Source organism: Tetrao urogallus (genome assembly GCF_951394365.1).
Source record: "Tetrao urogallus genome assembly, chromosome: 12".
NCBI lineage: Eukaryota > Metazoa > Chordata > Aves > Galliformes > Phasianidae > Tetrao > Tetrao urogallus.
In genome coordinates this window covers 17,719,729-17,747,176 of record NC_136825.1, presented here as the reverse complement: position 1 = coordinate 17,747,176, position 27,448 = coordinate 17,719,729, and the positions used below count along the sequence as shown (strand labels likewise).

At 58.8% G+C, this 27,448-nt stretch overlaps 2 protein-coding genes across 2 annotated transcripts; one reads left to right on the top strand and one right to left on the bottom strand.

The window, feature by feature from the left end:
* Nucleotides 1-1,169: 1,169 nt before the first annotated feature.
* Nucleotides 1,170-8,690, top strand: ACD (ACD shelterin complex subunit and telomerase recruitment factor; the record flags this gene model as incomplete). Its single annotated transcript, XM_079541336.1, has 13 exons — nt 1,170-1,228; nt 1,321-1,447; nt 2,902-3,026; nt 3,513-3,603; nt 4,192-4,271; nt 4,854-4,888; nt 5,062-5,225; nt 5,464-5,551; nt 5,894-5,974; nt 6,631-6,729; nt 7,009-7,211; nt 8,311-8,387; nt 8,627-8,690. The coding sequence occupies 13 exons, from the start codon at nt 1,170-1,172 to the stop codon at nt 8,688-8,690; spliced, it is 1,293 nt and encodes a 430-aa protein (XP_079397462.1).
* Nucleotides 8,691-9,780: 1,090 nt separating this feature from the next.
* CARMIL2 (capping protein regulator and myosin 1 linker 2) lies at nt 9,781-26,504 on the bottom strand (the record flags this gene model as incomplete). The annotated part of the gene is made up of 40 exons (XM_079541558.1): nt 9,781-9,956; nt 10,035-10,127; nt 10,207-10,308; nt 10,385-10,630; nt 10,749-10,817; nt 10,933-10,969; nt 11,195-11,314; nt 11,567-11,963; nt 12,350-12,453; nt 13,738-13,943; nt 14,732-14,798; nt 15,762-15,881; nt 16,241-16,328; nt 16,537-16,712; nt 16,879-16,992; nt 17,501-17,629; nt 17,746-17,841; nt 17,910-18,003; nt 18,264-18,332; nt 18,787-18,959; nt 19,471-19,528; nt 19,790-19,886; nt 20,089-20,170; nt 20,299-20,368; nt 20,535-20,639; nt 20,715-20,791; nt 20,931-21,008; nt 21,124-21,233; nt 21,344-21,430; nt 21,751-21,845; nt 22,135-22,223; nt 22,292-22,367; nt 22,764-22,837; nt 23,290-23,360; nt 23,595-23,692; nt 23,960-24,081; nt 25,044-25,103; nt 25,239-25,289; nt 25,417-25,508; nt 26,465-26,504. The coding sequence occupies 40 exons, from the start codon at nt 26,502-26,504 to the stop codon at nt 9,781-9,783; spliced, it is 4,308 nt and encodes a 1,435-aa protein (XP_079397684.1).
* Nucleotides 26,505-27,448: the final 944 nt, after the last annotated feature.

Sequence of the window (27,448 nt, the reverse complement as noted above, 5' to 3'; positions counted from 1 at the left end):
ACTGCAGTGCCTCCAGGTGCCTTTTACAACTCAGTTATCTCACATTTTCCCGTGAGGGCTTGCATCTGCTCTTTGCTCCACAAAACTCTCTGCAACATGCCAGCCTCTTGGCTTTACTCCACACCCTCGATCCAGCTTTCCTGGTGGCTGTGTGACAGAAGGGGATCCCAGCGTCCTGCCCGGGCAGGGAATGCCCTGGCTGGGAGGTCTGACAGCCGATGCTCACCTGGTGGTGATACACACTGTCCTGAGCCCCGTGAAAAGCCACCTCTGCTCCCAAAGCTGACGCAGTACAAGCAGCAGCTTGCCCGTGCAGGCCTTGGCTGCAGTTTGGTTGCCGCTCTTCATACCTCCCTCTTCTCTCATCTCATCTACCAAAACGTGAGCCTCGTGGTTTTGGCACCAGAACCACCTCTGTTCCTGCACGGAGGTGCCTCCTCCCACCTTCCCTCTTGTCCTTTGTCCCTCGGGGCTGGATCGGCAAAGCCAGACTGTGTGCAGCACCATTTTTGTGCGCAACAGTCAGGAGAGGAGAGGTCAGGAGAGCCCTTCTGCCACCGTAACAGGCTGGAAAACCTGGGGACCCTCCGGAACTTCTTGGAAACCCACCAGAGGGGCCGTCTTCCCAAAGCTCAGCCCTCATAGCAGCCGCAGCTGGAAGCGCAATGGAAGGCCAGCATTCCCACCCAACACACCGCAGCCGCCCCAGCTCAGGGTGATCCCAGCGATCCTCGCTTCGTTTCTGTGCTGGGGCGGCCACGAGCCCGACTGGGATGGACCCAAATCGCAGCCGTGCTCCAGAAAAAACAGCGTGACAGCATGGCGGCGGGCGCGATGCTCCTCCCGATGCTCCCCGTGTGAGCGCGTCCCCCAGCAGCCGGCAGGGAGCAACGTGAGTGAACGCAGCACGGAGCGACCCGAGCACGGGCACGAAGGAACGGTTCAGTTCAGCGGTGCGAGCCGTAGGAGCTCCGGGGATCTGCTTCGAACGGGGACTCGGAGAGCGCCGAGCGCGCTGCTCCCAATAAACTCGGCTGCGTTCCAACACCGCCGTCCTCTCCCCATCTCCAGCCCCGCAAACCACGAGGTAACTCCGGCCCCACGGAACGCCGCCCCGCCCCGGATGCTGCCGCCCGGCTGCGCTTCCCCTTCCCGGGCCGCGGGCGGCCATGGCTGCGGTGTGCAGTGCTGGAGGGGCGGGAGCGGCGGAGCGGGCGGCCGAGGGCGGGTGAGGCGGCGGCGGCGGCGGCGGCGGGGGGAGCCGGGCTGCCCTGCCGGGCTTCGGCTGTCAAAACGGGGCCCTTCCTCTCGCCCCGCCAGGTTGCTGTACGGCAATAGGAATCTCTCCGCTCCCGGTCTCTACGTCCTGCAGCCGTGGATCGTCGGCTTGCTGCTGAACCACGAGCAGCCCGACGGGAAGAAGTGGCTGACGGGGCAGGTGCTGCGGGTGGGTATCCGTGCGGGGGGGGCGGCCTGCCGCGAGGCACGGGGTTCTGGTGGCCGGCGGCGTGCCTTCACAGCGCCGGGAGCCTGCTGTGCCATGGGCTGCGTCCAGAAGCGGCCTTCGGTTCCCAAAGGGGCCGGAAGAAGGAAGGGGACAGGTTTTGTAGTAGGGGCTGCTGTGGTAGGACGAGGAGAAATGGGTTCGAGCTGAAGGAGGGGAGGTTTAGCGCGGGTGTAAGGAGGTGTGGGCTGCCCAGAGGGGTGGGGGATGCCCATTGCCTGCAGGCACCCAAAGTCAGGCTGCGTGGGGCACTGGGCTCGTGATCCAGTGTCTGTCTGTTCATAGAATCACAGAACGGCCCAGGTTGGAAGGGACCTCAAGGATCACGAAGCTCCAACCCCCTGCCACACGCAGGGCCACCAACCTCCACATTTCACAGCAGCCCAGGCTGCCCAGGGCCCCATCCAACCTGGCCTTGAACACCTCCAGGGATGGACGGGGCATCACAGCCTCTCTGGGCAGCTGTTCCAGCCCCTCACCACTCTCATAGTACACAACTTCCCCCTGACATCCAACCTCAATCTTCCCTCCCTCAACTTCAAACCATTTCCCCTTGTCCTGCTGTTATCTGCCCTTTCAAAGAGTTGTTCATTGCCGTGGAGCCAGAAGGGATCTTTAAATCATCCAGTCATCCAGCTCAAACGATTCTATGATGGGCAGCCTGAAGGGAGAAAGAGGAAATCAGCTGGGCCGAGTCCATACTCCTGGCTCCTTTCATGCTCTCTGCTAGCTCTGCAGCTACCCAGCAGCAGCTCGGTTTGGCTGGGGAGGAAGGGTGAGAGCTGGCTGTGAGTGCTGCTTATGGATGGTTGCTCCTCTCTGCTTCAGAGCCAGCATTGTGGAGAACTGTGGGCTAAACTGTCGTTAGCTGTGCACTGAGGGCTCAGATCATCACATAACTACGAGTTATACAAGTGAATAATTCAGTTATGTTAAAACATAGCTGGGTTTCTACGTGGAGCTCTCTCATGCATCACAGACCCTCATGTGGTGTGGCCAGTGTGATTTGGAGACAGAGGATGAAGAAGCTGTGAGATGCTCACTGAGTGTGAGATCTGCAGGCAGGGCACTGGGTTGTGATTGTCACAGAATGGCCTGGATTGAAAAAGGACCACAATGATCATTTCGTTTCGACCCCCTTGTTGTGCGCAGGGTCGCCGACCATCAGACCAGGCTGCCCAGAGCTGCATTGTGCACATTATGTTGGAGGGATGCCTCCTTACAGGAGCAGGCTGCCAAATGTTGGCTGCTGGGCCGCTTTGTGGCCCTACTCCCTGCTGGGAGATCCCTTCAGGCTGTGATGGTGACTGAGCTCCCCAGGTGCGCTCTGCTGCCTTTGATCACTGTCTGTTCTCTGGGTGATGTTCATTCTGCTTTTTTCATTCCCCGCTCTGTAGGTTTTGAGTGGCTCAAGTGCTCCTGGCCAAGGTGAAGTGCAGCAGGATGCTGTCTTGCAAGTCTCAGACGGCTCCCACTACATCCGAGTGGTCATTACAGCAGAAGCTCTGCAGGCAGAAGAAAAGTGGGTTCCATCGTGGCTCGGCTGTGGCTGGGACTGCAGCTCTGCAAAGCTGCTAGTGGGGCTCCCGCCTGGCCTTGTTTCAGGTTGTGTTAAGCTAAATCAATAACAGGGTGGGAAGTTGGTGTGAAGGAGGTGATGCTGCTAGGCTGGAACACGGGCATTGGTGCTGCAGATGTGGCTAGCTGGGATGTGCAGGGGTTGATGGAAACACCTTAACTGTGGTTCCTTGGGCTCTGTCAGTGCTAGCAGCCTGTCTTGGTTTCCCCATTTGGATGCGAGCCCTCTGTTTTCCAGCTGGAGCAATTGCTGGTATCAGAGGGAGGATATAAAGCAGCTCTCAGCAGCTCAGTCCCTGATGCTCATGCTGAGAAGTGTTCCGTTGTGCCCCTGTGTCGTGTAGCTGTAAGGGGAGCCCCATGGTTGGTGTGGGCGGTCTGACTTCATTCTTCGTCTCTCCCAGATGGTCCTGCTCTGTTCTTTTTCTAGTGCCCACATGCAGTTCATGCTTTCCAGCCTTATCTGTAGACTGATCACCTTGCAGAAGTACACATTGTGTTTTCGGGAGGAGGCCAAGCTGGTAAGTTACTTTGATGCATGGAAGTAATTTGTTCCCTAACCTTGCCTTGCTCCCTGCGTGCTTTGAGCTGCTCCCAGAGCTGCGTGATGGAGCTGGGGGTGGGTGGAGGCCGGCCTTTCTTCTCCATGGCCCTTCAGTGCTCAGGTCCTGGCAAGCTGTGTGGTGACAGTGAAGAAGACTTGATGGCCTGAGCCCTCCCTGGGGACGTGGTGCATCTCCCCTAGGGTCTGCAGCGGCCTCAGCCACCCGACTGCTTCCTCTTGCTGTTCTGGAGCTGCCAGCTCTGTGCCTGCAGGAGGCCTGCGTGGACCTCAGTCCGTGGCAGAGAGCTCCCTGCCCTCCCCTTGCTCAGATTCAGGCACTTCCCCATGGCCTCAGGCTGGCTCAGCCTTGCTTATAGCCCATGAAGAGGCTGCTGCAAAAGCTAACAGGTGATGCAGAAGGTGCAAAACCCGCTGCAGGGGAGTTCAGGCTGCTCCTTGTTGAGGTTGTTAGCTGGGCTGGGGAGGTGCTCACCAGTCCTTAAGTGGGAGGGAGCAGAGCTGTGACTGCTTGCCCATCCCACATGGACTCCGTTTGCCCCAACAGGAAGACTGCGAGTTTTATCTCACCGCCCAGCGCTTCGTTGTGCTGCCCATGGAGAGGCAGAGGATGGATTCATCAAATGTGTATGTGCCAGGCTGCAGGCTGGGGGTGCTGGTCTGTGGGGCTTGAGCATTGCCCTGGAGCTGAGAAGACAGTGTTTGCCACGTAGCACTGAAGCCAGGAGCCCTTGGCTCAGCAGCATGCACTGCCAGTAATGAGCTAAGAGACGTGCTGCTGTGACCTGGTTGTGTTAGAGATCATTGTACTCACTGCATGAGAGAGATTTGTGTCACAGACTCTGAAGGAATGTGTGCATGGGAGGGAACGCCCCATCAGTAACTGACTTCTCTGTTGTTCTAGGAACCAGGAGCCCTCTGTGCTACAGAAGATAAAGGAGCTCTGGATGTAAGTATGGGGCTGGTGATTGCCAGGGAATACGTGCAGACACCACGGTGCCAGAGTGCAGGCACTGAATGTTTTTCACGTGAGCTGGCAGGGGCTGGTACATGTTTGAAGGTAGATCCTTGTGAATCTGTGGGACTCTGTGCCCTGGGATGTGACAGAGCTGAGCAGAGAGTGCAAAGCAGGTCACTTCCATGGGTGTGATCCCGCTGACACAGGAGCCCACCCAGCTCTCACACTGGCTTTCTCCTTGATCGTTGCAGGAGGAATCTCTCTATGGGAACCACTCCTAGCTCAGGTAAGGGTCATGAAGACCTGTGTGGCTGGGGAAAGAAAGGAAAAAGAGTTTCTGGTTGCAGAGGAAATGCAGTTTTGCATCTTTCCACAAGTTTCTGTCACGCATCAAAAAGTAAAAGCATTTGCCTGAGCTGAGGCATCTTCTCCACTAACATAGATGTGTTCTTCCTCCAGAGCCGTCCCTCTCTCAGCTGTTAGAAGTGATAGCACAGGACCAGCTTGAGGTCTTGAAGGAAAACGCTGAGGAGTGCTTGGATTTGCAGGTGCCCAAAGAGACACCCTCAGCAGAGGCAGACAAGCTCCCTGTGACCCGATGGGAGGCAGAGCTCCAGAAGGAGGTCAGTCCAAGTGTTGAGCAGTGCCTGGTGCAGAGCCAGCCCTGTGTGACCATGTGGGGCAGGGCTGCGACAGCTCGTGGCGGGGGCCCTGCTTGAGGGCTTGGAGGAGGAAAGGGAAGAGCAGGGGGCAGAAGCAGAGGTTTGTTGGGAATTAAAGCTATGCTCACCTGTGAGCGAGCTCCTGCAGCTTGAGAGGGACCACCCAGCAAAAAAAAATAAGTAATGTTTCTCATTTCAGCCACATGAAGACGTCTTCATAGTCCCAGCCAACATCCTGGTGATCCCTGCTGAGGAAACAGTGGTTGACCGCGCTGCTTCCCAGGCAGGTCAGTGCTGTGGCATCGTTTGGTGGCTATGCAGGTCAGCAGTTCAGCGCCCAAGCATGTTGAAATGAGAGACTTTTTCCTGGTTATGGTCTGAGCACAACCCACAAACACCTAGAAAGTGGAATTTTGAAAGCTGTGGCCCCTAGACTACAGAGCACCCTAAGAGCTTTGTAGGTCACAGGCCTGGTTGGCACATTCCTTCTCTTGATGTCTCACTCCCCACACTGCTGAGATACCAGAAGTCCTGTCAGCTGCCTGGGATCTCTAGAAAGTGGAGAAGGCTTCCTTTGAAGGCTGAGCAGTGTGCTGGGGGTGTGACCAGCAGTGCCCCTTTTGTTTCAGCTACGTGTGGAGCATCTCCTGAGAAGAGTGGCTACGAAATGACAGTGCCAGGCGATCAGAGCATCATAGCCCAGGCCAGGTGTAAGTAGTGGGACATGCACATCCCATGCGACCTCTTAGTATTTTCATCTGACGTCTGCTCAACCTCTTTGCATTAAGAAGGACATAGCAGCACAGCCAGGTCTCTAGGAGTGAGTACTTCTGGCATTGAGTGAGCAGGGGGCAATTTCACACCTTCATCTTGTCCTGGGCAGTGCAGGCTGTGCTCCAGCCACCAGGAGACATCACACACCTGCGAGTCCCTCATTGGGACCACATTATCAGATCACAGTCTGTGAAGAGCTTCTGTGTGGTTTCTCACCTCTCAGCACGTAGGGTGCAGGAGGTGGCAGCTGCTGTTTACGTGCCCCAGTTGTCTGACTGTGTCTGCTTCAGCAGCAAGAGGCCAGGCCCTCTGCTAGCCCTGCACGAGAAAGGAAAAGGGTGCAGAGGAAGGCCTTCCTCCTGCCTGCTCTCTGGGTGCTCAGTATATCTCCACTGCCCGAATGAGGTCTTAGAAGGAATCTGGCTGAGCCATCACTCCAGATTTTTCTCCTAGAAGGGTTTCAGAGCTCCCCCCTGAGTGCTGCCTGTGCAGTTCACCACTCTTAGCTGTTGCAGGGCTGGGAATAGACAGCGGCGTTCTTGGTCCAGTTCAGCAGTTCAATCCAATCACATCCTGGTCGTGGTTGTTGCAGCTGCAGAGTCAACAGTACTGTCAGAGGACTCAGAGGCATCGCTGGACAACCCTTGGAACAGGCTGCCCCCTGTGTCCTTGACCCTGTCCTCTTCAGAAGGTGAGTCTCCATGCTGTGTGGAGCACACATGTTTTGCTCGGAGCAGACAGCCCCACTTCTCTCTGCGTGGACATGCAGCTCCTCCTTGATGCTGACTTTCTTGCCCTGGTCAAAAAGTAGTGCTGTGCTAATCTGATGTCCCCAGGGTGCCATTTTCCCGTGCCTGCTGTGATGCTCACCTGCCCTGTCTGACATACCAGCACAGCTCCTGCTCCCACGTGTTACCACTGCAGAGTCCCCTTGCTCAATGCGACTCTGCTTTTTTTCCTCTTTTACCAGAGAAGTCCCATCTGTGTAGCTCTCCACGTGCTCAAGAGGCCCAGCAGGAGGTGGCTGCCGACAGCAACACCCCTGACTTGTTGGAACCTTGTAGCCACGATTCTCCCCAGGCCTTGCTGCAGGATGACTCAGTGCAGACTTCATCTCCCTCGCTGCTCACCTCATATTGCAATATCAGCCCTGTGAAGGCTGACATGACCCGGGCAACGTCAACTGCAGAGGCAGCCTGCTCTGCCCCTTGTGCTGCTCGAGTCCCCCTGCGGCCAGAGGATTCTCAGGCCAACGTGTCATCAGTCTCTCCAGTTTTACCTGTCCTGCCCAGCAGTCACTTGGCATCCCGTGCTGAAAGGGCACCTCACCAGGAGCAGGCAGACTCCAGTGGCACGGCTTTCCCTCTGTATACGCAGAAGCATCACCTGGGTGATGCCAGAGCCAAGGGAGGAGAATCCCCAAGGAAGACCAGAAGGGCTGCGGGTGCCAAGAGGAAGCTGTTGGTGGGAGATGGTCAGGCTCTGCCTCACCCGTGTCGGTCCCTCGGTGGACTGCCACGCAGAAAGCCTCCCCAGCACCGCTCTAAGGGCACGGGGAGAGAAGTGGGCAGGAAGCTGGAGTTCACGAGCCCACAGAGAGCAAAGAAGAGCAGAAGGGAGATAGGGCCACAGTGTGAAGAAGAATCCCTTGAGGAAGAGCTGGACGAGGAGGAGGAATTGGAACTGGATGAAGAGGAGCTGGAGCTAGATGAGGAGGAGGAGCTGGATGAAGAAGAGGAGGACGAGGAGGAGCAGGCATCCTCAGTGAAAAGTCCCAACTACCACCTGGAGCAGCACAGAGATCTGCAGCCGGTAAGGATGAAGCAGCTGGTGGGATCCTGTGGGACTCATGTGGCACCCATTGAGGGTTTCTGTGTCCCCACACCCCTTTGTGTGCCTCCTGCAGGCCTTTCTGCATGTCTGTAAGGTTGTGCTGGGGATGGGCAATGGAAAGCAGGCGTGCTGAGCCAGGCCTTCCTGGCTGCTAGGAAGGCAGAACAGAGCTGCTGTATGCAGGGTACAGGGAGGACTTGTGACTTTGGGTGAAAGTGCAGCTGTGCTCAGCAGGGAGCTGTGTGGGAAGCAGCCCTTGCTGAAGGCTTTTCCAGGTCTCCAAGAGAAATGAAATGGGGAGGGCAGGAAATGAGGGGGGGAGGTAAGAGCTGCTGCAGATGTATCGAGGTCTCGGGATATGTCATGGGATTGTGGTCTTGTTTTGTGGCTGGCCAGCTATGCTCCAGCACCAGGCTCACTGTCTCCTTCATTTCCACAGTATGTGAATGAGAATCCACCCCGCTACAAATACGAGCCCCCCGGCCCAGAGCTCTGCAAGCAGATACAATCCATCAGGTCAGTGCAGCGATGGACTCGATGTGCCCTGCCTTCTCCCAGCCCTCGGTTCTCTGGGCACAGCCATCTGCTCTGGCACCCTTTGCAGCCCAGCTGCAGTGGGTCCCTCTGTCCCTGCCAGGTCCTGAGCTCTGCTTTGTCCCTCTTGGAGCAGCAGTCCCACCGTGGGCCTACCTGGGCACTTTTGTGTCCTCCCATTGGGTCCATGTCTCATTGCAGCTCGCATTTTGGTTTTGCAGGCTCTCCAAGGCGATGATGATGTGGGCGAGCTGGATTGTCACGGAAAGGGATGTGGACTTTTGAGATGAGACCATGCGGAGCTTGAGCGTGCTCATCTCCTTTCTTCAGCCTGTTCAGCAACCTTCCTTTAAAGCTGCATGTCCCTCAGGGGCCGCTGGGTGGTGGCTGGCCAGGCATCGGGGACCCTGGCAGCGACAGATCCTCAGTTTTGAGAGAGAGAACGCCGCCTGTTTGGGGGATGCTGCAGTGCGTGAGCCAGGCTCGTTCTCACCTCAGTGCTATGCTGCACCTGTGGTGTTTCCATTGCAGCCTAGAGCAAACAGCCTGCAAGGAGAGGGGACCTGTTCCCACTGTAGCATGGGCAGCAGCAATGGCAGATGCAGGCACCAGGCCCTGGAACCTGATCCCCTTCCTGAAGCCAGCGCAGCATTTGGACATTTATTGACTCGGTTTCGTTGAGTTCCACGCTCTTTCTTAACAAAATATCCAGCAAGGTTTGTGTTGTTAAAATTAAAAGTCATATATTTTTTAAATACACAGCTCTTGTATTAAAAAAAAAAAAAAAAAAAAAAGGCAGGGGGGGAAGGGGGAGGGGGAACAAACCAAAAAAAAAAAAACAAACCAACCAAGCATCTTGCTTCTGTGTCGTAAACATCGGTGCAGGGAATGCATTTGGTCCAGAGGTGGAGGGGAGATGATCTGCTCGCGGTTGCCACGGGAGAAAGCCAAAGTGGGGTTTGGGGTGATGCTGGTGGCGGCTGGGAGCGGCAGGGCAGTGGTTGGAAAGGTGATGGTTGGAGGTCATGCTGCGAGATCCGTGGGCTTCGGGGTGCTGGAGGGGCAGCTGTCCTAACCGTGCCACCACCTGCAGCACAGCGGCCTGTGCCCATGGGCCGGAGATGGGCATGGTGCTCTGTGCTCCTCCGCCCTTCGTGGGGGCTTTGGGGCTGCAGCTCTGTGCCCTGCCGGAGTCCAGCCCGACAGCCCCAGTCCTTCTGTGCCGATGCCCTTGGGCTGCTTCCTTCACGAGGAGACGGTGAGGCTGCCCGGACACAGGGCGCCGAGCGGCCCTACATCCCCATTGCTCATCACCCCATCACCGTGCGCTCGCTTGCAGGGTTTTATTGGGAACAGTGCGGCGGCATGCAGGGGCTCACTGTCCCAGGGCCGGCTCCGCGAGGCCCTGCACAGGGCTTCTTTGGTCTACGGCTGAGTCTTGTGCACACACAACAGTCTGTGCTGCGGCTGGCGGCCGCTCCCCGTGCGACGCGCTGCTTGCTGTCCGTGTCTCATCCGGCGCAGCCCACAGCCGCTCCTGCGCTGCGGTGCCTGCAAAACCACAAAGGCCGGGCTGAGCGCAGCCTTGGCTCAGCACAGGGAGCTCTGGCTGCCCGCCCCGTTCCTCACCTCCTGCCTCCGCCGCCGGCCTCCGCTCACCGCTCGCCTCCGGTCTCCGTTTCAGCACAGGCGACCGCCGCAGACGGAGGGGGATCGTGGCAGCTGGGGGGAACACAAGCGGGCGGTTAAAGCATGGGGACGACGGGAGGTGCGAGGCACGAAGGCCATGTTTCTCACTCACTTCCCAGCTCTGCCAGGCACTCTGGCTCCCTGAGCTGCTCCTCGTGGACCGAGACAGCCCGGCGGGCGCCCAGCACGGCCAGCCGCGGCGTCAGGCGGTTGTCTGCAATGAGAGACGGCGTCAGAGGGCAAAGCGGGGGCCGACGGTGGCCACCGAGGCTCGGTGGTGCTTTGGGTACCTTCAGCAGCGGAGCAGGGCGATGCGGGCGGCGCGGTGCCGGCGGTTGGCTCCCCAGCGGGGCTCCTGCCTGGCCGTGGCAGGCTGCTGCTCCAGGCCTCGCGGCACGCCGGCTGCCCGCTCTGCTCGGGGTTGGCTGAACAACGCCGGAGCTGCTCGCGGCCCAGACCTGTCAGCTCGGCGTTCAGCTGCCGCCCCAACGCCTTCCAGGCCGGGCTGGGCTCCGATGGACCCCGCAGGGATGCATCTGTGGGGCAGAGCGTGGGTGCGCAGCCCTGTGACCCCGATGGATGGATCCACGGCGGGGTGACGGCTCTTGGGTTGGGCATTCCCACCTTGCCCTTTCCCGCTGCTGCCCCACGTACCTGTGGACACGGAGTGCGTGCGAGCCTTCAGGGACGGTGGGGAGTCCGCAGAGCTGTCCACGATGTCCCCTGCAAATGCAGGCCAGTGGCTTCAGGGTGTGGAGCTCATCACCCCGTAGCCAACCCAGGGCACGCGTGTGAGGATTCTCAGGGTGGCCCCCAGGGATGGAAGAAGGCCCCTCACCGTCTGAACCGGCCTTCTTGATCTCGCTGTCTTTGCTCTGCAATGAAAAAGAGAAATGGTGACAGCTAGAGGGTATGGCAGGGATGCACAGACCGACACAGTGCGCAGGAGCCCAAGAGGTGGTCCCCGCTGTAGGGGTCAAGTGACGGGACAAGTGGCTGCGAGCAGTGACAGCACTGCTCTGTGTCATCTGCCCCATGGGACCACCACCTCCACCACCCATGTGGGTGCAGGCTCTGCCCACAAGAAGCTCCAGCCTCACCTGCTGCTTCTTGCTCTCGGTGACCAGGCCCTTGGTGACACCCATGCGGTGCAGCATGATGTGGACGCGCTGCTCGAAGGAGTTGGGCAGCTCTCCATCGCTCTTCTCCAGGTGTCTCTTCTGTAGGGCAGAAGGATGTTGGCAGGACAAGGGGTGCACAGGTCTATTGGGGGTGCCAGGGGCACCAGGTACTGCTCAAGGGTCCTCAAGCCCCCACCCTATCCCACCACCACCACTCTTGGTGGGAACAGCACCAAGAGCAATGAAAGGGTCATCCAATGTCCTTCCACCACCACTCATGATAGAAACAGCACCTGGCCCAGTGACAGTCATCCAAGAGGACATTTTGGGACCGGCTGGAGCGATGCTTACCTTGTCCTGCCTGACTCCCAGTGCCTCCTCATCCTCCCCAGGCAGTAGGATGAGGGACTGGGATTTGCCCTCCCTTGAGTACTTGGGCCTGATCCTGCGGGCAGCCTCAGGGGTCTGGCTGTGCTCAGGCTCGGTGCTGAGTGCCCCCTCCTCAGATTTGCTCAGAGCCTTGCCCGGCTCGCCCGCCTTGCTGGGAGCCCGTAAAATGTCACTGAGCATTGACCGCCTGCTCCTGGGGGCCGCCGCACCGCCCTCGGGCTCCTTCTCACACCGTGAGCTCCGGCTGGATTTGGGCTTCTTGAAAGCAAAAAAATTCCCAATTTTCTTCTTGAGGGTGCGAGAGCTGGAGGACGCCAGAGGGGCTGAGCCTGGGCCGCTCTCCAGCACTGTGGGGCTGCTGGAAGAAGCATAGGGAAGGTCAGCACAGGGCTGTGTTTTCCCTAATACCCCCCAAATCATGGATCCTTGCTCTGGCCATTCTCGCCAGGTGCCACCACCACCACCAGGAGCCACGGCTGCCAAGAGCCACCACCATCACCACCTCCAGATGCCACCACCGCAGCCTTTCCCAACCCCTGTGCCCATGCAAACACCCCCATGGGGACACCAGCTCTGCCCCACTGGGTGCCTGGAGCACGATGTGCCATTTCCCCAGCACCTCTTCAGCACTCAGCCAGCACAGCAGGTGAAGACAGCCCAGAGCATGGCCTGCAGGGGCACCATGCACAGGGATGGATGCGTGCTGGGACCCAGCTGAGGGCTGCAGCCACCCCCACGGCTTACGGCAGCTCCTCGGTGATGAGCCTCTTGGTGAAGAAGTCCTCCAGGCCCTCATCCACACGGGTGATGCTCCTGTCCTCACTGTTCTCATGGGCCACAGGCTGTACCTGCAGGCAGGCACTGCCTTCAGCCACAGGTGGGGTCTTTGAGCTCTGACATCAGCCAAAAAAACCCCAGTGCACCAAGATCATAGAATCATTAAGGCTAAGGCTATTAAGTCCAACCTCAACCCATCCCTCTACGTCCCTCAGTGCCACAGCTACCGCCTGAAGAGCCACCAGCTCCCAAGGAGATTCACTGGGTGCTGGTGCAGGATAGGTGCTGGAACCCACTATCAGAAAGCCCCGTCATGTTGAGACCAGGCTGCATGCCAGTTCCAAGCTCTCCCAAAGCCTTGCCAGGTCTATGACCCCAGACCCACAGAAAGGAAGCCTTTGGCAGGGGTGTATGCCCCAAGGAAGGGACATCCCTGTCCCCAGCAGGCAATGGAGCTGGTGCCAGGGGAGACCCTGGAGATGAGGTCACCATCTCCGTGCCAGGGCAAGGAATTTGTCCGTGGAGGAAGGTCTGCCCCCAGCATGTGGCACAGCATCGGTGGCATTTCTTGATCAGAAGAAGGCACTTCTCCATCAGTGGCCTCAATCCCCAACGCCTTCTCTTTGTGGCTAGATTTGTGCCTCCCCTTCCTCCTCTGACACCAGTGGCTCTGGCCAGGCTGTTTCTGGTGGGTGGCCAGATACTGCCGCATCTCAGTGCTGAGGGCACAAGCTGGTGCCATTGGGATCCAATCCTGCTTCCACCGACTGCCTCGTGGGCTTTGGGTGCCCCAAAAATCCCTTCCCTGTTCCTCTTGCGTGACGAAACACCCACCAGAGGGTGGCAGAGCTGCTGGGGCAGCACCCGGCTGGCTGACAGCCTCCCCCCCAGAGCACCCAAAAGTTGCATTTTGCTTCAAGCCCAGCTGGAGGAGAAGGGGACTGCTGCAGGCAGCATCTGCCCAGCACATCCCAGCCTTTTGGGGTTGGCAGAGCCGAGCCCCAGCCCCAGCCCGGCGTAGGGCTGCATTTTGCTGCTCATTCCCGAGACACAAGAGCACGTTCAGAGGAGAAGGATGGAGGGAGACGCAGCCCCTGGCTTTTTCCCTGCCTCTGCCCCACCTCCTGCAGTTCTGCATCGCTGATTCATAAACAAGGGGCGAGCACCCGAGCCCCCGACCTGTCCTCTGAGCTCTGGCACACAACGCACAGAATAATAAAGCAGATGCATCCCACCTCCCTCCATCAGCAAGCCGAGAGAAAATAATAATCACAATAAAACAACCCGGCACCCATCCACCTTCCCCCTCCCCCCCCCCCCAGCGCTCAGGAATAAGACCCGGCGGCGATGCTTACGGTGGGCTTGCTGGGCGGCTGCTTGTGCCGGCGGTTGGGCCTGGGCCTGGCTTTGGTGCAGTGCTCCAGCCTCTCCCCGGCGGTCGGCAGGTCCATGAGGGCTTGGGCGGGCGGCGTGCCGGGATGCGCACCGGCGGAGGGCTCGGCATCCTTTGTGGGAGCGGGACGAGCCTTCCCGGCTGCCGGCAGCTCCAGCTCCGAGAGACCTGGCGAAGGGCGAGAAGCCCACCGGTGGGGAGGGGGGAACGCGCGGCCGCGGCGCTGCTGACGGCGGGGAGAGATTGCGCGTCAGCTGTGCAGCGCAGCCGGGATGGATCCTGCTGCCACGCCGACGGCGCTGCGCGGTCCCCCAGGGATGCAGGGGGAGGGAGGGAGGGATGCTCGGGGACCCTTGCAGCGATGCCCACAGAGCAGGCGGCGGCGGCTGCCAGATCCTGATGTTTTCCTCTGATGCCTGGTTAGGGTTTGGGGGAGAGGGCTGGGTCGCGGCCAGTAGGCTTGCTTTGGGTCTGCCTCCCTTCCATGTGCTGTCCCAGCGCTCTCTGGTTACACTCAATATGGGTTATTCGGGATGTTGGGGGTCCATGTGCATGCAAGGCTTTAGGGAACTCCAGCAGGCACCACAGCACCCAATGTCACCCAAAGGCCGTGTGCCTTCTCCAGCACCCCCCATCCAAGGTCCTGCCATGCTCCAGCTGACCCCAGCCAGCCCACATGTGGCAGCCAGTTGTACCCCACAAAATATGCCAGCACAGCTCATCGCCCTGCAGCACCCACCCATTGGCGACCCCCCCTTCCATGCAAAGCCCCCTGGATGCAATCCCTGTGACCCAAATGGAGACACGGACGCCTCCCGAGACGTCCTCAAACCTCCCACCCTTGCCAGCATCCCTGGAAGGGAGCTCAGGGCATCCTCCCACACCGAGTCAGCCCGGCATTGCAGCACCGTGGCACCCCAAATTAATGGTGTGAGCCCCCTGCGCTGCGCCCTTACTTCTCACAGTCAGCGTGGGCCGAATGCTCCTGAAGTGTTTGTTTTTCCTCCGCATGGCCATCTTGTACTGCAAGGAGACAAGGGAGGAGGGAGCCTGTAGTGGTTTGCAGTCACCAGTGGTGTGGGGACAGCCAAGGAGGCCATGGGGGACGTGTGGTTTGGGGAGATGGCTGTGTTCCATCGCCATGATGTTCATCATAGAATCAGTCGTCAAACGTCTGAGGTTGGAAGGAACCTTTAAAGCCCATTATGCTCCAACTCCCTGCTGGGGAGGGCTGGCTGCCCCCTGCCCCCAGCTCAGGCTGCCCAGAGCCCATCCATGTCCTGGGGCACCTCCAGGCATGGGCACGCACAGCTCTGGGCAGCAGTGCCAGTGCCTCACTGCCCTCTGAATGAAGGATTTCCTCCTGACATCTAACCTGCTTCTCCCCTCTGTTAGTTTAAAGCCATCTTCTCTTGTTCTATCACTATCAGGCCCTGTAGAAGATTGGATCCCTTCCTGCTTGTAGGCTTCCCTCAAGTACAGGAAGGCTGCTGTGAGGTCTCCCCAGTGCCTTCTCTACTCCAAGCTAAACAGCCCAACCCCTCATCCTTTCTTCATAGGAGAGGTGCTCCAGCCCTCTGAGCATCACCACAGATCATCCATCGTTCATGGATCACCCGTCACCACCATGGGTCATCCATCATCACGGATCATCCAGCACCCTGCTGGGATGATGGGACTCGGCCACCTCTGCCCCATAATCACCCCTCCACCCCCAAGGCTGCACCCTTTGCACTGGCCCAGCTCATCCCTGGAACCCAAATAACCCACCCACATGGCCAAGGTGCCAGACCCCACGTCACCTACACGCTATGGGTGCCAGGAGGGATGGGAGCAGCACGGGACGTGGCAGGGATGTGCCCCAGGTGCCACAGGCTGCCTGAGCCTGCAGAGGCAGCGACTGTAAGCCTAGCATCATCCCCTAAGGCGGATGAAAGCCCGTGGGCACTGTCATGCAGCAGCGGGGTCACTGGGACGGAGCCCTACCTCCTCTGTTGTGAAGCCTCTCTCGGTGAGCTCCGAGGGGTTCCTGCCCCTTGCCGGCACAGCAGCATCGTCCTCAGCAGGCTCCAGGAGGTCCGGCCCATGCGTGGGGAGGCTCTCTGCCTAAAACCATTAGGAAGCGCTTAAATTATCCCTCTGGCTGCAGTGCTGCTCTGCTCCCTGCCCGCGGCTGGGATTTGCGGGGGATTTAGGGCTGATTAGCTGGCTGCAGAGCTCGGGTGCTCCTGGCCCAGGTGCCGGGTCCATCCTACACCCAGCACGCTTCTCCATGGGGTGTGGAGGAGCCATGAAACCTTAACTCTGCTGCAGCCACGCTGGGAGAAGATGACCCTGGAGGATCCACAGCCTGGTGGGGATCATTTCGCTTTGTGGATAGCAAATCAATGCTCATCGTGCTCGGGCAGTGCCTGCTCAGAGCTCCCCGTGTCACATCTTCCCCGTGGGGACACATGGACGCTCACCAGCTTGCACTGGGCAGCCATCAGATCTCCCAGGACAGCATCCACGATGCAGTCGGCCACGGCAGCGGTGACGGACAGCTTGATCTCACTGGGAGCAGGGAGAGATGTGTCAGGGATGCCATAGGACCCCATGCAGCAAGGTGAGATGGAGCCCACAGCCCTCCTGCCACGACGCTCCAGCAGGAACATCACCCCGTGGCCAAACCCCAAACCGGATCCAAGGATGGAGCATCACGTTGTTGGAGTTTCTCCAGTCCCCATCCCCAGTGTGCCAACCAAAGGCACAACACCCATACTTCAGCTTGCTGAAGACGTCGGTGACCATCTGCTCCAGGATGGCGCTGAGGTTGAGGTGCTCCTGGAGGTGGATGCGCTCCGACATGGCGTTGACCAGCTGGTCCCTCGCCCCGCTCTTCTGCACTATGGGGGGGCACAGGTTGTGCGCCGCATCCAGCACCGCCTGCATGATGGCCTGGGGAGGAAAGGGGCGTTTGGGGCAGCTCAACAGGAGCTGTGTTCTCCTGCTTATTCCAGGAGACGCCGTGGATGTGGTGGAGGTGGTAAAAAGGGACGTGTCCTTGGATCTTTGTACTGGGTGGATGAGCATCCCAGCCCAGCAGCTCCCCATGTGTTCCCACCTGGATTTCCCGGCCGCAGGTCTGCGATGCTTCCTCCACCAGGCACTCCAGCTTGTGCTGCAGCTTGCCGCTCTGGTGTGGGGCATTCCCTGCTTCGTACAACATGGGCAAGATCTGTGGTGAGGAGAGAGAACCCATGAGTCATCCATCCCATGGCACCCTGGCTCTGCTTGGCCTTGGGAAGCGTACACCCATGGAAAAGCGTTGGCAGGTGATCTGTTGGGGTTTCCATTGGTGCTGTCCTGCTTTATCTCCCTACAGCCCCAGAAGCAAGGACAGGAGATGCGTTGGATGGAACTCTTGGCAGCTCAATCTAGTGGCCGGCAACTCTGCCTAAGGCAGCAGGTTGGAACTGGATGATCTTCAAGGTCCCTTCCAGCCTAAACCATCTTACCATCCTATGCAGGTGAGGGTTTGAGGACTTGTTACAGAGGGAAGTTCCAAATTCTGTAGCTCTTCCGAACATTTTGCAAGTACTCGCTCTCACACAGCTGTCGTGCTGACGATAGCAATAGGCACTGGCTGCCAGTTAATTATGCCATCAATGAATCAATAAACCACTTTGATATGAACGTAAATCCCACAGGCCAAGCATTTTCTCGTTGTCCTCATGCAGACTCACACTGACGGCCAGGTTAGCATTCCTGATGGCTTCCTCAGCACGGAGGATGTCTGCCTCCATCTCCCTGCCTGGGCAGGAGCTCAGGATGTCGACGTGTTTCTGCACACTCGAGCAGATCTCATTCACCATCTGCAGTGCAGAGGAGCCGTATCACCAGCCAGTCCCCATTGCCTCCCAGAGGAGCGTGTGGTGGAGACGAGGGAACGTTGAGGGTGATGGAGGATGACGGATGGGGCAACGCTCACCTGTTCAGAGGAGGAGGTCAGGATGCCCTGCTGCAGCCGGAAGGTCTGCGTGGGCAGGGCGCGCCGTGTCTGGTTCCTCGCCAAGCAGGACTGGAGCTGGTGGTGCAGGTGGTCGTGAGCAGCCAAACCCAAGCCCCGGTCCCCACCCCAACCCTCTGTCCCACCTTGTGCACCGCCTCCTCTGTCCTCTCGGGGTTGCTCCGGTACGCCTGTGCCACGTCGCTCATTGGCAAGGGCATGGATTTGAGGGTGTAGTTCCTGCCAGACACAGGTGGGGTGAGCGGAGGGCGCTGCCCCAAGGGCACAGACCCCAGCAGGGCAGCCCGCTGGGACACAATCCCCTGCGGGTCCTAGGAAAGCTGCATCCCAACCAGCCCCAGAGCTCTGGATGCCACCATCACTGCACACAACCCGCTGGTACTTCGTGTGATGCTTTTGGAGACAAGAGCCCCTGGGGACAGTGACATCCTGGTGCATGGTGGCAGCTGGCTGGGAGAACCACGCTGCTCCATCCTTACCTCTCCAAAGCCTGAGCCACCTCCAGCAGTCCAAGGGCAGTGGTGTTGTTCCTGTCCCACACCACGGTCCTGAGAAGAGGACAGGAATGAGCCTGGCAAGCAGGACATCAGCCTTGCACGTGACCTCTCACTTGCAGCTGCTGTCTCTCTGCATGCAGGATTTAGTCCAAAAGTGACATTTTAGGAACTGAATGACAGAGCAGAGTGGGACAGTAACCGCATGAGTCTAGCTGTAGCCTGCTGGGCTGTGCAGAAGCAAAAAGCTGGCACAGGATGGTGCAGGGCCACTGTGTAGGGATGCTATTCAGCTGCTCTTCTGCCCTTTGTGTGTCACCATATTTGTCACCAGCACCACCAGCTGGCTGGTACAAAACAAAGATCTGGCCACAGCTCCTGCCCAGGAACTGTGCAGGGCCAGGTCTGTGGTCACAAGGAGCATCCTCTAGTGGCTTTGGCATCTCAACCACAGCCACCACCGTGTAAAGCAGACCAAAGGAGGAGGTATGCATAGCCCTGCTGCTACCTGAGCTTCGTATTGATCTGCAGAGCCTTGGCCAACATCTTGGCACCGGTGTCCCCCATGGCGTTGCCACTGATGTCCAGTGTGGTCAGGCTGGTGTTGCTGCCCAGGGCGCTCAGCAGGACGTTGGTGCCCAGCTTGAGGCGTGACTCGGCCACAGACAGGGACTGGAGGGGCTGAGTGGGGGAACAGGAAGGGAAACGTGGCTGTCACAGTCACAGCGCACCTGGGTGATCATCCCTGCCCCGTGCAGGCTGCTGGCTGCCATAGCAGCCCACGTTACGCCAGCATCCAAAAAGCACACGCCAACACCCAAGGGCAATGAGTGCTCAGGATGCGCTGAGGATTGAGCCCAAGTGTCTGGCAGGGAGGAGGAAAGAGGCGGTTGTGGGAAGCTGGATGACAGCCAGGTCACAACATGCGTTTCCTCTGCGCCTTCAGACAGGCACGGGCTCTCCTGCTTCCCTCTCCCACCTTCCAAACAGAAGCTTTCGCTTCTCCATCTGAGCATCTGCTTTGGATGGAGGAAGAGAAAAGCAAAGCTCAGACGGTGGTGGAGGAGAGGGATCAACGCTCCCACCCCATGCTCGATGGAGCCCGGCCGGCATGCTGGGTGCACCTGGGATGGATGTTGCTTGGAAACTGAGGACAGGAACACGGGGGGTGGTTGGGACACGCTGTACTCACACAGTCATCCTCCTGGGTCAGCTGGACGATGCGGTGCAGGACATCCAGCAGCCCATCCCTGTGGGGGAGGCAGGAGGTAATGCATGCACCCACGGGTGCTGGGTCAGTCAGCAGAGCCAGCCCTTCTCCTCCTGCCCACGCTGGGTGAAGATGTGGTCCTACAGGGATTGGGCTTCCCGTTGTGTTTCCAAGGGATGGGTAGGGGATGACTGACATTCCCCACCAACCCAGGGCCCGGATGGGGATGGAGACCTGAGATGGACGCATGGTGACAGAGGAGATCTCAGCCCGGGGACAAAGCACTGCAGGTGGCACTCACTTGGATTTGATGTTGAAGTTTTTTCCCAAAGAGACGTGCCGGATGGACTTGCTTCTGCCAATGGACAGCACCAGTGTCACCATATCAGAGTCAAAGCCTGTGGGCACAGACAGCCAGAGGGATACATGGCTTCACAGAGCCTGTAAATACATCTTGGCTGGAGAGTTTGTGAGGGCAGCAAGCCTTTGAAATAGGCGTGCAGCTCTGGGGGTGAGGTGCCTGCTGGGACCCTGCTCATCTTCTACAAGCTGAGGAGCAGCCCAAGGCAGGACAACTTGGGTGAGGAAAGGGCAACCCACCGTTGTCAGACAGATCCAGGTCGCTGATGGCAGTGGCATCGGGAATGAGGTCCTGGATGACCTGAGCTCCTGCCGACCTCAGCTTGGAACAAACAGCAAGACGTCAGTACAAGGGGAGCCCTGCGAATGAGAGGCTGCCGTCGGGACGGTCACTTGGCCCCACGGTGTGCAGGGCATGGATCTATGGCACCCATGGGTGCTTGCCCTCACCTCGCAGCTGCTAAGATCCAGGTGCAGGTCGCTGATGTGGCTGTTGTATGCCAGTCCTTGCAGCATAGCCCTGAAAAGTCACCAAAGCCACCCTCAATATGAGCAACACGGGCTCTGCCCCTCATGGCCCCACCCAGCATCCCTGAAAAATTCCAAGAGTGACCACCAGGACCAACGTCCACCCCAAATCCGTCCACCCCCCACCAGCAGATCCCAATTCCAATCCCACCCCATACCTGACAGCATCTGGAGGCAGCTTGGTCCCCGCCATGGAGATGTGCCTGAGTGCACAGGCCTGACTGAAGAACTGCTTGACACTGGGAGAGATGGTTTTCACCCTTCTGGAAAGGAAGGACACAGAATGGCATTATCTGCCATCACTGGCTCCCCACTCCACCTCATGGCCCAGGGCTCACCGGTGTGAGTACACGTTTTTGGAGAGATCCAGATGGACCAGGCTGGCACAGCATCCGTGGACCAGTGCCCCAAAGAGCTGCAGAATGGCATCAAGGAGAAGTCAGACAGAGTACAATCCCAAAATGGACCAGAAAGGGAAGAGTGGCGATGAACCCCCATGGAGAAAATCAGCTCCAAGCTTCTCCATGAGGCCACAGCACGGGATTTGGACTCACAGTGTCCAGAGAGCAGTCAGTGGCAGCCAGGCTGAGGTGTGTGAGCGAGCTGCACCGGCCCAGGAGGCTCTGCAAGCTCTGGAAGAGAGAGGGTCAGCATCACCCAGGACCACGCTTTCCACCCCAACAATCCCAGCACTGATGGTCCCAGGTGCTTCCTTGCTCCTGGTGGCATCTCCCACCCCGTGCTCACACTGGTGTCCTCCATGGCCAGGCTGCCAGGGTTCCCTGAGAGGTCCATGTGCCGGAGAGAGGAGCTGATGGCTTCGTTGGCTGCGAGTGCCTGGCACAGCGCGCTCATCCCTGCTTGGGTGGAGGGAGAGATGGGTTCGGGCAGTAGGACATGGCATCCCACATCATCACATCCTCACAAGGCTCCTCAGAGCCTCTCCAGGAGTTCTGCTTGGCTGTACCTTTAGCAGTAAGCATTGTCCTGGCCAAGTTGAGGCTCTGCAGGCCCCTGGGTCTCTCCTCAAAGAGCCGGCTGAAAGCAATTATCCCTGGGGAGAACAGAACAAGCCCTCAATGCCTGCCAGCACAAGCAAGCACCCACATCATGTGGAAGTTGGGCATTGTGGGTACCACCATGGGCAAAGGGTTGCCCAGAGAGCTGGGGCTTCCCCATCCCTGCAGACAGCCAAGGTCAGGCTGTACAGCTCTGAGCACTGATGGAGCTGTGGGTGACCCCCCTCAGTGCAGGGAGTGGGACCAGCTGGCCTTTAAGGTCCCTTCCAACTCAAACCACTCCATGACAGGTGAAGGGCTGGGATGTAGGATCAAACCACAGCTTGTGTGGGCTTGGATTCACCCCATGGAGTACCTCTGTCTTCCAGCTGGTTGCCAGCGAGGTTGATGGTGTGCAGGACAGACTCGGGATGTCTGCTGAGGGCCTGAGCCATCCTTTGAGCAAAGTCACTGTAGAGAAGAGGACACCCACCCCATAGAATTACCAATCAATAACGGAACCTTCTGAGGGCAGGGGATGGGGCATCCAATCCCTGTGCAGGGCTGTAGGTCACCAAGAGACCTCCCCTCATCTTCCTCTGCTCTAAGCCAAACAGACCCAGAGCCCTCAGCTCTCCTCACACACAGTGCCCTCAGACCCCTCCCCATCTCACAGCCCTCCTTTGGAGGCTCTCTAACAACTGTATGTCTTTGTATCGAGGTGCCCAGGCTGCACTGCGGAGGTGAGGACTCCCCTTACCCCCTCAGCCCACTGTTCTCCAGCACCAGCTCCTCCAGCATCACCGACTTGCTCAGCATGTAGAGCAGCTGCTCGGCGATCTCCTGGTTCTGCAAGGGCACAGAGCTGCTCAGTTCCCAGCCCTGAGGGCAGACCGGCTCCCCGTGCGGACACTCACCAGCCTGAAGTCCTTGCAGGAGAGCTTTGTGAACCACAGGTTGAAGGACAAGGCGGCCACGCTGAGTGCCACGTCCCTGTGGGGTGACAGAGTGCTGCAGCCCCCCACGTCCATCCCCAAGCACGTGGCTCCGACCCACGTGAGAGCAGAGACGGGGGCAGGTGGCAGGGCTCACGCAGAGCTTCACATCTGTGAGCAGAGCCGGCTGCTTTGCATAGGGAAACGCCTGAGTGGTGCGAGCCTTCAGCTCACACCTCAGCACAGGGCTGCCAGGCTCACGTAAGGGCTCAAAGCGAAGGCTGCCCGGCCTCCTGCCCCATGGGACGGGGCTGCCGGCTGCGTGGGCTCAGAGGAAGCAAGCAGAGGTTGCAGATGCGTTCTCCTTGAAGCACGAAGCTTTGAGGCGTGACACCAGCAAGCCCTGCCGTGGGTGCTGAGGATGGGGACGAGGCGGTGCTGCAGAGGGACTCACCTGCTCTCCAGGTGGCTGAAGTCCAGCAGGTTGAACTCCCGGCAGTCTTGGCCGTGGTAGATGTTGTCCACGTCCTGCTCAAGGGACAGACGTACAGAAGGGGCTCAGTGCCACTCCTGCACCTTCAGTGCCCCGCAGACACAGATGTCCCCTGAGACTCAAGGCACGTGTCCCAAATGGGTGGGAACCTTCACCACTGCTTGGTGGCTCCCTGGCCCTGGATATTGGCCAGAAGAAGCCAGAGGGAAATAAGAATCGCTGTGGTGGAAATGGGGACTCGGAGTGGTCACTGTGCGCCAGGACAAGGGGACAGCTTGACCTCAATGGTCCTCTCCAAGGATGGGGCATCCATCTTGTGGGCATCCTATTGACCTGCACTGGTCCCTGCACAGCTGTCCCATGGATTGCTCTCCATGGGGATGCTGGGATGTCCCCAGCCCTGCAAGGAACCCAGGGGGATCCCATCTCATCCCATTCCCCTGCCCTCCCAGCACGTTGGGATGCTCTGTGGTGGGGGGAGGCTCACCCACTGGATCTCCTCACGGAAGACAAAGCCATTGTAATCACATAATGCAGCGTACGTCTCCGAAAAGCCACCTGCAAAGAGAAGGCAGCATTGCCAGCAGTGCTTCCCAAGGAAACACGCAAAGGACCTCTGAGATGGGCAAAAAGCAAGAGAAGGAAGGCAGGGCTCTCCTGTCCCTCTTCAGCGGGATCAGAGCATCCTGCCTGGTCCATAGCTGTGTTGATGGGGAGGGTGGCACCCTGGCTCTCCATCCTTGCATGCCCTGTCCCTTTTTTGCTGCCCCATGGGACGGGTTGTGTGCTTACCACAGGGCCCCTGGTTGCTCTGCAGCATTTCCTCCAGTGAATCTGTGACCATCCGGATCCTCTCGTACAGGTTGGGGGGTGAGTTCTTGAGCAACGTCCTGGAGAAGGGCAGGAGAGCATGCTGGGGGGCTGGCAGGGCACCCCCACCAGCTATGAGCCCTGTGCCAAGCTCAGATGGTGACCAGAAACGTTCGTCCCAATGTGATTGAGTGATAGGATGGAACAGGGCACTCGTTTGACCTCCATCAGTGTGGCTTTCTCCTAGTGCAAGGACCCAGCCTATATTTTGGGTCTTTCTGAGCAAATAGGTGACACAACCCATCGGATGCCTACATGACAAACCCTGAGGAGCAGAGGAGCCTTACCCAGGGGATGAGTCTGGAAAGACCTTCTTAAGTGACATGGTGACATGGACAACGACTTGCTCCAAGTCATCGAAGGACATGAGCCGGAAGGCATACGAGGATGTGTCTGTTTCTATGGCAACCTGCAGAGTGTCCAAAGGATGGGAGATGCCTGGGAATGCTGGCAGTGTCCCTGAGCCCACAGGCACGGTAGTGACAGCAGCCAGGCACTCGCCTTTGCTCATCATCCCCTCTGCCTGCGCCGGCTGGGGCTGAGAGCACCGGGTGGACGGAATGAACTGTGTTAAAGATGATGTGATGTGCCAGAATAAGGCATCAGAACCCCAGGTTCAGTATAAAAGCAGCCCCAAACAGGGAGGGAAGAGTGCTTAACCTGCAGCAGCTGCGGGATGATGCTGGTTTAGTGCCCACGGTCCCGCAGCCATTCATCTGCAAGAAACCCCCCTGCCCCCTTGCTACACCGAGCAGCCCCCAATGAAGGTTTCCTCCCTGAATTTCTCTAATTGGGTTTCCAGGCCTTTTTTTAGCTTTCGGCTCCTCCCAGCTCCCATGGCAACGCTCTCTCTGATTTAATTACAGGCTGGCTGAGCCGCAGGAGGAAGACACGGCGATCTGCTGGGACCGCCTGCGGGCTGCTCGGTGCTCCCGAGCCAAGCACAGGTGCTGGGCTTTCTGCTCTCTCCCCGAGCTCAGATCTGCAGCCTGCTGCTAGGGCCCAGGCAGGAGCCCCATTTAGAGCTGGAAAAAAGCTTTAACGAGCAATGCTCCTTTCTGACAACGTTTTAAAGAGCAAAATGTAGAGTGGATGCCAACGGGGACCACAGCCCCGCGTTTGGCTGAGGCGTCCCACGGAGAGCGCCCCGCTCCTCTCCGCGCTCCGTCCCCGCTGCATTGCCGCCCGGCTCTAAGAGGATTAGCGGGGTTTAAAACACACTCTGGCTAAATTTGGCCTCGCCTGGGTTAAGCCAGCCACACTTTATCACCTTGTCCCCACCGAGCAGGAGCAGCCGTCACAGCCGGGGCTGCAGCCGTGCTTGTCCCCAGCCCTGTGTGCCCCATAGGGTCCCCCTGCGGTGCCACTCACCACGCTGGGCTCTCGCACGGTGATGTCCCTCACCTCCAGGAAGCTGAAGCTGCTGTGCACCTGCGGGACGGGAGCGCTGGAGCAGCACAGCGTGGATGGATGGGACCCATCCTCTGCCCCATGCCAGCCCTCCGTTTCCCCCATCCCACCCCGCACTGCAGCCCAGGGGCTCTCCTGACTGAGCTCAGAACTCACCCTGACCGGCAGCACGGCCAGCAGCACGTAGGCTCGCCAGGGTGTCAGCACCTAGATAGGGGGAAATCAGTGTGATGGATGCAAACGATGCAGACTGCAGTAGTCTCCCCCCCACGTGGGTTTTAGGCCCTGTTTCAGGCTAAATGCAAAGGGACACCGCACGGGACTCTGCACCTACCAAAATGAAGTCATCGTACTTGGATTTCACCTGCAGCTGCACGCTTTTGAGCAGGAGGATCTGCTTTGCCCCAAGGGAGGTGGCGATGCCCTCTGTAAGGATTGGTGTCAGAGTTACCCTCGTATGGCTGCCCTGCATGCCCATAGCAATCCTCTCCCCCCCATGCCAGTGGGCAGCACCAAAGACAACATACCATTGGCATCCAGCTCCCCTGACCCACAGCAGCACTCCTATTGCATCCTTCCAGATGGGCCATAACCCCCCCAAACCATCCCTGCTCACCAGTGGGATGCAGAACCACACTGTCCTACACTGATCCTGTCTAGCTGAGCCCTGCCCTCCCTGTGGGATGCCCAGAATTGAGTTCTGCCCATGCGTTCCTTTGGAAACCCCCTTGGCCACAATGTGCATCAGTCACTGCACACGCTGGCCCTGTTGTGTTTGCAATCTTTGCCTCCGTTGCTCAGAGGCGGACGGCAGCATCGCGAGCACAACCGCTCATCCCCATGCAAAGCAGCCAGAGCTGTGGTGGTGACGCTGAGCCCTGCTGCTGGCAGAGCTCCTGCACCCACAGCTCCTCTGTCAAAGCTCTCGCTTGGATTTCCGCGTCCCTGCGCTGCATGGTTTCACCCAGCCCCATCTCTGCACACCCATCCCGTCAGGGTGGGTTTCTATCTGTGTCCACGGGGACTCTGCTGTCTTGGTCAGCACCCAAGGAAGGCAAAAGCAGCACATACATGGGTGCCCCATTGCATCATCCCTTCTGCAGCCCTCCCTGCCCGCCCGGGAACCCCACCACCAGCAAACCCCGATGGGAGCTGCACAGAAGCCCATCCTTGAGATTGCAGCCTGGCTTTTCGGGGACACTTTTGGCCTCAGCAGCATCCTCAACAAGCAAGGCTTGGCAAGAACAAGCAAACCTGCTCAGAACTCCCTAAGATGTGGCCGCGGGCCACGAGGAGCTGAAAGCAGCTCTGCCACCCCCAGTGCAGCCGTGGGCTCAAGGAGGCCCTGCACCACCAGTGACCCACAGCACAGCATCGCTTACCTTGCAGCTCGGCAGGGATCCCCCCGGGGGACACGGCCATGGCGGGGCGAGCGGCGGGGTCAGGGCAGCATCCTCCAGCACAGCCCCCGCTCAGTGCCGGGAGGAAGCACTGAGGTTACCGACTGGCAGCACCTCCTCCCCCTCGCTGCACTCGGTGCCTCTTCCTGCCCCGTCAGGCAAGATTTACCCAGCCAGCAAGAGATGAGAGATGAGAGCGACGGAGCCTGCAGCCCACGCAGCACCCTGAGAGCGAGACCCTGAGAGCATCTCTGAGCTCACAAGGGGGCCGTGAGCAGCGCCTTGGAGCTCGGAGGCTCGCTGGTGTCCTCCTGCCCTACACAGAGACTGGTTTTGGGAACACGTTTCTGCTTCAGCGGATGGAGGTGAGTGGTGAGGGAGAGAAGAGCTGCTCCCAGCACGGGGAAGTCATCCTGCTCGTGTTGGGCACCTGGAGGGACTGCTGATGTAGACGGGTGTTGCTGTTGATCACACTACGGTGCCCCCCTGGCCAGCCATGGCTGGTGCCCCAAAAAGCAGGGTTTCCTGTTTGGAGCAATGCAAACTTTCCCAGGGAAGGCTCCAGACAGACTCCACCATAGAAGCACTCCTGGATGGAGCAGAGCTGCAGAACTTCAGGCCCAACGTTTGCCAGCATTGGCTCAGCAGCCACCAGCAGAGTGGTGCTGCGGACACCCGAGGTTGCAGCGTTTTTGAAACAAATCTTCAGCATAAAAGTGAAGGCAGGAAGCAGTGCCCACACAGGGATGGCTGTCTCCAGAGCCCATCCACAACACATGGCAGCTTTGTACCTTTGTGCCTTCCTGAGAGCCTCATCACCTCAGGAAAAGGAAGAGCAGCAGCCATGGCCAGCCCAGAGTGGTCCTGTCTGGATCTATGGCTTTTCCAGGACAACGGGACAGCAGGCTTACTGGCTCTCGGGAACAAAAGTGTGATCTGACTATAGTTCCCCAAATCTTCCTTCTT